Raw genomic sequence first — 7233 nt, 5'->3', positions numbered from 1 at the left:
AATTTGTCCAGATCATTTTGAATTATGATCCTGTCCTCCAAAGCAGTTGCAATCCCTCCCAGTTTGGTATCATCTGCAAACTTAATAAGCGTACTTTCTATGCCAATATCTAAGTCGTTAATGAAGATATTGAACAGAGCCGGTCCCAAAACAGACCCCTGCGGAACGCCACTTGTTATGCCTTTCCAGCAGGATTGGGAACCATGAATAACAACTCTCTGAGTACGGTTATCCAGCCAGTTATGCACCCACCTTATAGTAGCCCCATCTAAATTGTATTTGCCTAGTTTATAGATAAGAATATCATGCGAGACCATATCAAATGCCTTACTAAAGTCTAGGTATACCACATCCACTGCTTCTCCCTTATCCACAAGACTCATTATCCTATCAAAGAAAGCTATCAGATTGGTTTGACACGATTTGTTCTTTACAAATCCATGCTGGCTATTCACTATCACCTTACCACCTTCCAAGTGTTTGCAGATGATTTCCTTAATTACTTGCTCCATTATCTTCCCTGGCACAGAAGTTAAACTAACTGGTCTGTAGTTTCCTGGGTTGTTTTTATTTCCCTTTTTATAGATGGGCACTATATTTGCCCTTTTCTAGTCTTCTGGAATCTCTCCCGTCTCCCATGATTTTCCAAAGATAATAGCTAGAGGCTCAGATACCTCCTCTATTAGCTCCTTGAGTATTCTAGGATGCATTTCATCAGGCCCTGGTGACTTGCAGGCATCTAACTTTTCTAAGTGATTTTTAACTTGTTCTTTTTTTATTTTATCTGCTAAATCTACTCCCTTCCCATTAGCATTCACTATGTTAGGCATTCCTTCAGACTTCTCGGTGAAGACCGAAACAAAGAAGTCATTAAGCAACTCTGCCATTTCCAAGTTTCCTGTTACTGTTTCTCCCTCTTCACTGAGCAGTGGGCCTACCCTGTCTTTGGTCTTCCTCTTGCTTCTAATGTATTGATAAAAAGTCTTCTTGTTTCCCTTTATTCCTGTAGCTAGTTTGAGCTCATTTTGTGCCTTTGCCTTTCTAATCTTTCCCCTGCATTCCTGTGTTGTTTGCCTATATTCATCCTTTGTAATCTGTCCTAGTTTCCATTTTTTATATGACTCCTTTTTATTTTTTAGATCATGCAAGATCTCGTGGTTAAGCCAAGGTGGTCTTTTGCCACATTTTCTATCTTTCCTACTGATGACACTACCGACACAGGGGTAGAGAGCACAGAGCAGGGCACTTTGCGAAATAGAATGTGTGTTTACGCTTACTCTGTAAAGGGCCAGATAATTCACGGGCAGGAAAAACTCAGCCTTTTAAACCACTCCCAAGTGCTGAGCTCAGCCAAACTGTGACAGCACCCTTGATTAATGAGGAGGCATCCTTTCACCCTCTTGTCACTAAAAACTGAATTCTGCCAAACCTATTGATAAGCCACTAGAGCAGCAGGGTTGAAACATCTCTGTGGAGAGAAGAGCAGAGCCTATCCCCACCAGAGTTATCTCCTAGTTGAAAGGCCTGAAACCTCTAAATCACAATCCCACATTCTCCTCACACTAACAGCAGGAACCCCAGTGACTTCCAGAGGATGAACGAGTTTTGCAGGATATGGAATTAAATCAGAGATGGGAGTAAAGGAAGGAGTTTGTTTATTCATGATGCAATATAGAAATGTGCACAATGCAGTGCCCAACAGCTTAGCCAAGGCCTTGCCCCAGGAGTTTCAGTGTTCTGTGAAATACAACTGGTGGAAACAGAAGCAGTTACAAACAGAAAGACTGAGGGTGGGGACAGGTGATCAGGGATTGAAAGAAAGGGAGATGGGTTTCAAGGCGGTCGCAGCAGGCATCGCCTACTTAATGGTTAATCCAACATAAAAACTCCAGAACCACTGTGTTGGGAACACCCCTGGGACAGGGCACAGTGCAGGGAGTCAGCATGCTTCTCCCCTACCCACTGCGACCCCCATTGCCACTCCTGTTCCGATGGGTGGGGGAGCCTCATGGGGGAGCTGATCTCACACCCATTGATCTCCTGTGCTGACTTTGGGGAGGCCAATAGAGTGAAGCTTCTGAGCCAGGGGAGCAGAGAGGACCCTTACCTGCTGATAGTGGGGGGGGGGAATTTAAACGTCCCCCCAACAGCTCGAGTCATGCCCCCCCTCCCCAGGCAGTGTCCTCCTTACCCTCAGTCCCCCTCTGGGAAAGCAGCTGTTTCTCAACTTCCTCTCTAAAGGAGCCCCTCCCTACATCTCCCAGCTATTTGGTGCATGTGCTGTTCGTTTGCCTCTCTCAGTTCCCAGCTCCAGTAAGTGCCATGGGCAGGGGGAATGGAGGGCTCGGCAGACAAACCCTGCAGGTACCATACAGTGTGTGTGTGGGGGCAGCACCCAAACCCTGGCAGAAAACTGGGGGGGGGGGGTTCTGTGACCTTGTGTGCCCCCCGTGTGTTACTTGTCTGCAGGTTAGGAATGGGAGCAGTCTGAAGCACCCCGGTGAGTGTGGTTCTCCCCTGTGTGGAGCCAAGTGTGCGCTCCCCTACCTGCCGAGATTGCCAGGGGAAGAGCAAGCCCTTTCCTGGGCAAGTTTGGGGCTCTTAGGGGATGATAGTGCATGACAACTTTCAGCACAACCTAGATAGCCGGGAGGTGCCAAGGCCCCAGCCAGGACACAGAGATGCTGGCACATGTGCATCTCCTCCTGCTTCCCCACCCCACCAACCTCAACCGCCCATCCCAGACATCAGATCAGGAGCCTCTTCCAGCCCAGCCCCATTCTAGGCATGGCTTCTAGGGAAGGGGGCCCTCTGTCCCTGGAGAGTGGGGAGCCCTGGACACCCCTGCTCCCACTGCAAGAGTTACCTGGCTGAGTGCCTGCCTGGTCAAGCTGCTGCTTGGGTCTGCTGGTGCATGTCTCTCACCTGGCTGCCTGCCTGCCTCCATAAGCCCAGTGGCTTTTGGTCAGCAGGTCAGCTCATGTAGGAGGTATCAAACCATGGCCCCTTCAGTACGTCACTCTGGGCCATCGCCTGGACCACCCATGGCAAATGCTGGCCTGGGGTTGACCCCCCCCACAGTCTCATTATGATCACTTAGGACACGGGCTAGCGTGTCCCCACTCTGGGTGCTCTTTCTGCACCAGCCACTTCCTTGACCTGCTGATCACTGCGTGACGTTAAAACCACATACAATTTATTAAACAGCAGCTGTAAGAAAAACAAGGAACAAATGGAAAAGTTAAGGGAAACAAGGAACCCATTTGTGGGAATGGGAAACCCCACAAACAGCTGTTTCTGGGATATGAGAAAAGTTCACAGTCTGTTCCTCACACGTCCCAGGTCTCCCTCCCCATCCTGGCTGCACTGTGGTGATACCATGGGAAAGACATCTGGTCTGGCAGTGGCCACGCTCCCTCAGGGTCTAGGTGCCAGGACCCTTGTGCCCAGCATCTGCCCTCCCATTGGGTTCATGTCCCCCCTTCTGAGTCCAGCCTTCAAAGCCCTCCTGTCTAGCAGCCTCTCCCTGTGCTGGGCCCTCTGCCCATGGCCCCACTTTGATCTCCCCAGCTGCTCATCATGCTCGGCTGCCGTGTTATTTGTGGCACGGCCGGCGTCCACTATTCTGGTGCTGTCCCTGCAGCTCCATTCTGTAGCTCAACCCTGACTCCTCATAGGAGCAGCGGGTCTCCGCTGCCCCAGGTCCTGGCTCTTGTCTGCTCCAATCCCCCAGCTCTGCCTCAGCACTGCTGCTCTGCCTCCAGCCCAGCTCTGACTCTTCTGGGGTGCTTCTCTGACCCAGGCTGGTTGCCAGATGTCTAATGAATTAATAGCCCAAAGTCACTTAAAAAAGAACCCCAAAATAGTCCAATCTATTTATTGAAACAAATGGGTTTTGTTCTTAACACAGTGGTCTATTCATCAAGTAACAAATGAAATATTTTTTTAGATACCTAGTACAGATTTGATTTTTTTTTAAAAGCTACAAGCCCCAGCAGGAGCTCATCCACATTAGCAAAAAAGTGATGAGATGAAAATCAAATTCACATTCAAAACCCCAATACTGGTACTTGTATCCTGATTGAGGGTTGGCAGCTGTTTCAAACAAAAAATGGCAAATGAGGGTGTTAAAAATAGCCCCAAAGGAGCCCAAAACATATGTAGTGTAAAAACAAAAATAACATTGTTATATTATTTATTTCTGGTTGCATTTAATGATAGTAGTCAATGCCCATATTTTGTGTTGAATTAATTTGGTACTGTTTGTCTCTAAAAGGCAACATTTCACCCTCACTGTCTACATCAGAAGTAGAATGTTTCTGCTCAGGGTCATACATCAGCAGTGAACAGTGCAATCATTTCTTTTGTTGCTGTAAACTGTTCACAACAGATTTTGTATAGTTGCATATACGCCCTAGGAAGAAGAATATTTTCTAAAAGCTCCTCTTGCATCTTGTTGAGCAGTTTTGTTTTTTTATTAACACAGAGACCTATTCATCAAGTAACAAATGAAATATTTTGTTAGATACCTAGTACAGATTTGATTTTTTAAAAGTTTTGTTTTTATCAAGTTCATCTGAGCAAACTATCTTTCAACTGCAGCGTTGCCAAAAGGTAGCGACAGCAATGAAATAGCAAATCAGCCAAGTTCACTAAAATCTTTGCCCTCAGTGACATACATGTGTTTGACCCAACCCAAAACTGCTCAATTAGGTTGTCCTGAGTATGAGGCCAGAGAACCATAGGCAAAACTCTCCATTGCTACTTCAGCTATCTAAGGACTCCACCAAACAATGGCAAAAATGAGATCTCTGCCAATCTATGTCTTGAAGAGCTGAGCAAAGTTCAATCACTTAGCACTGGAAGCAATTCAATCACCTAGATGTTTGGTGGTAATCCCTGTTTCACCTGTTTTACAAACTCCAACATAAAATCTCAACACCAAGATTTGACTTCTTCGATGACGAGAAAAGTTAGTGTGTATTTTGAAAGTTCCAGCCGAAAAGTGACTCTAATATCAACTGTGAAAATCGGTAAGTTATTTGACTTAAAGTTGATGTCATAGTTTAACATAGCAGTCCAGTTCTCAAAAATACACAGTTCCATTACTCTCACCAACAAGTACTAGTAGAATCTCTTCAATTCCTTCAGCAGATTTCCCGAATTACCACTTTCCTACAGAAACATTTTGTTTATCCTCCAGGCTCCCTGAAGGATTGGAAGTAGAAAAATCAGGAACATTTGGTTCACTGGACCACTGCACATATGATAAAGAAGCTCAGCATTGTAGTTTCTTTCTTTGTCTTTGGTTATCCGAAAATATAGCTTCAGTTCATTGAACAGATCAAGAAACTTGTTCACACAGGGTCCACCTTGCGTCAGAAAGCTGCAGTGTCTTCCGGTTGTCTGGAAGTCACGGAAAGGCTGCGTGACATGCCATGCAGGGGTGGGGGCTGACAGTTGATCTAGAAAGAGATCAGAAGACGGTCAGAGAGAGGGATCTCAGCAATGGAGAGAGCAGTACTTGCTGATGGAGTGATAAGATGCTAAGTGTGAGGAACTTCTCATACTGTGAACTTCCGCAATGCTGAGCTCAGCCAAAGGGGGACACAGCACCCTTGATTAAGGAGGAGCTATTCTTTCCCCCTCTTGTCACACAGGTTTAAAGTTAGTGGTCCCAGGCGATCATATTCTGCAGGGGCATTTGCCCACTTTGTCACGAAGCTCTTTGGTTTTGACTCCATAAATGATAGGGTTGAGCATGGGGGGAAGGAGGAAATAGAGGTTGGCCAAAAGGATGTGAACATGAGGAGCAATGCCCTGACTAAACCTGTGTGTCAGAGTGGTGAAGAGGAAGGGAGTATAAGTTGTCAGCATCACACAGATGTGGGCTGTGCAGGTGTTGAGGGCTTTCTGGTGGGCTTCCTTATGGGAGATTTTAAGGACGGCCCTGATGATCAGACCATAGGACAGGGCAATGAGCGTCAGGTCTAACCCGATGACTACAAATGTTATTACCAAGCCATGTGTCCTGTTGACTGTGGTGTCCCCACATGACATTTTTGACACAGCCATGTGCTCGCAGTACGTGTGGGGGATAATGTGATTGGCACAGAATGGCTGCCTCTTCAGGAGAAGGGGAATTGGCAGAATGAGGAGAACAGCTCTCATCAAACCCACTAGCCCTAGCTTAGCTATTCTTTCATTGGTGAGGATGGTGGCGTATCGCAGAGGGTTACATATGGCAACATAGCGATCAAAGGCCATTGTCACAAGGACGGCTGAATGTGTCATAGAACCCGCGTGAAGGAAGAATAATTGGATGAGGCAGCCACCCACAGTAATGCTTTTCAAATTGAACCAAAATATACACAGTGCCTTTGGCACGACGGAGGTAGACATGGCGATGTCTGTGAGTGCCAGCATGCAGAGCAGCAGGTACATCGGCTTGTGCAGTGTTTCTTCTTTCCCTACAACAAACAGAACCGTGAAATTTCCCAACAGGCCGATAATGTAGAACATAGAGAAAGGGATGGAAATCCAGATGTGGGCAGCTTCCAGGCCGGGGATGCCCATTAGGATGAATGTTGGAGGGTCAGAGGGGGTGAGGTTGAAAGATGCCATGAGGTGGTCGATGCGTCACTCAGGCTCAGAAATGCTCCAGGTGTCTGCGAAGGGAGAGAAGAACAGCGAGGGGGTTACACACTTTATAACAAATAGTGCAGTAAATATTTTATAGTTATTAACGATCTTGAAATGGGGTTGAGCAGTGAGGTGGTAACATTTACAGATGGCACCAGATTATGTAGGTCATAGTGAAGTCCAAAGAAGTCATCAGAGAGAGCTAACCAAGCCAGGTGAATGGTCAGCATGATGGCAGATGAACTTCTATGTCAATAACTGCAACGTGTCTGCCCATTGGAGGGAAAAGCTTGAATTCCTCAAACAGCTTACAAGGTTCTAATGTAACTGTTTGAACACAGGAGGGGGACATGGGCATTATGGTACACAGTTCTGTGAAGCCCTGCTCACAGTGGAAGCCTGGACAGAAAGTAAGCAAAACCTTTGGATCCATGAGGAGTGACATGGGGAATCATACAGAAAATACAATGCCATAAGATCAGTCGGTCAATGTTTCACACTCCTCTGGGCTCCTCTGTGTAGTACTGAGCATCCTTCTTACACAGGATATTGCAGAATTAGAGTGGTCCAGGGAAGGGCAATGAGAATGAT

The 7233-nt window shown here is 46.6% G+C and overlaps 1 protein-coding gene across 1 annotated transcript; it reads right to left on the bottom strand.

Annotated features, from left to right (window-relative positions):
• Window positions 1-5685: 5685 nt before the first annotated feature.
• Window positions 5686-6651, bottom strand: LOC135882758 (olfactory receptor 52P1-like). Its single transcript, XM_065409779.1, has one exon. The coding sequence runs from the start codon at window positions 6622-6624 to the stop codon at window positions 5686-5688; it is 939 nt and encodes a 312-aa protein (XP_065265851.1). The 5' UTR covers window positions 6625-6651.
• Window positions 6652-7233: the final 582 nt, after the last annotated feature.

Source organism: Emys orbicularis, chromosome 1, assembly GCF_028017835.1.
Source record: "Emys orbicularis isolate rEmyOrb1 chromosome 1, rEmyOrb1.hap1, whole genome shotgun sequence".
Lineage (NCBI taxonomy): Eukaryota > Metazoa > Chordata > Testudines > Emydidae > Emys > Emys orbicularis.
Note: the sequence above shows the minus strand (reverse complement) of the source record. Positions and strands in the feature narration are given on the sequence as shown.

Excerpts from the sequence above, each read along its gene's own strand:
- LOC135882758 (XM_065409779.1), bottom strand. The coding sequence starts at position 6,624 with ATGGCATCTTTCAACCTCACCCCCTCTGACCCTCCAACATTCATCCTA.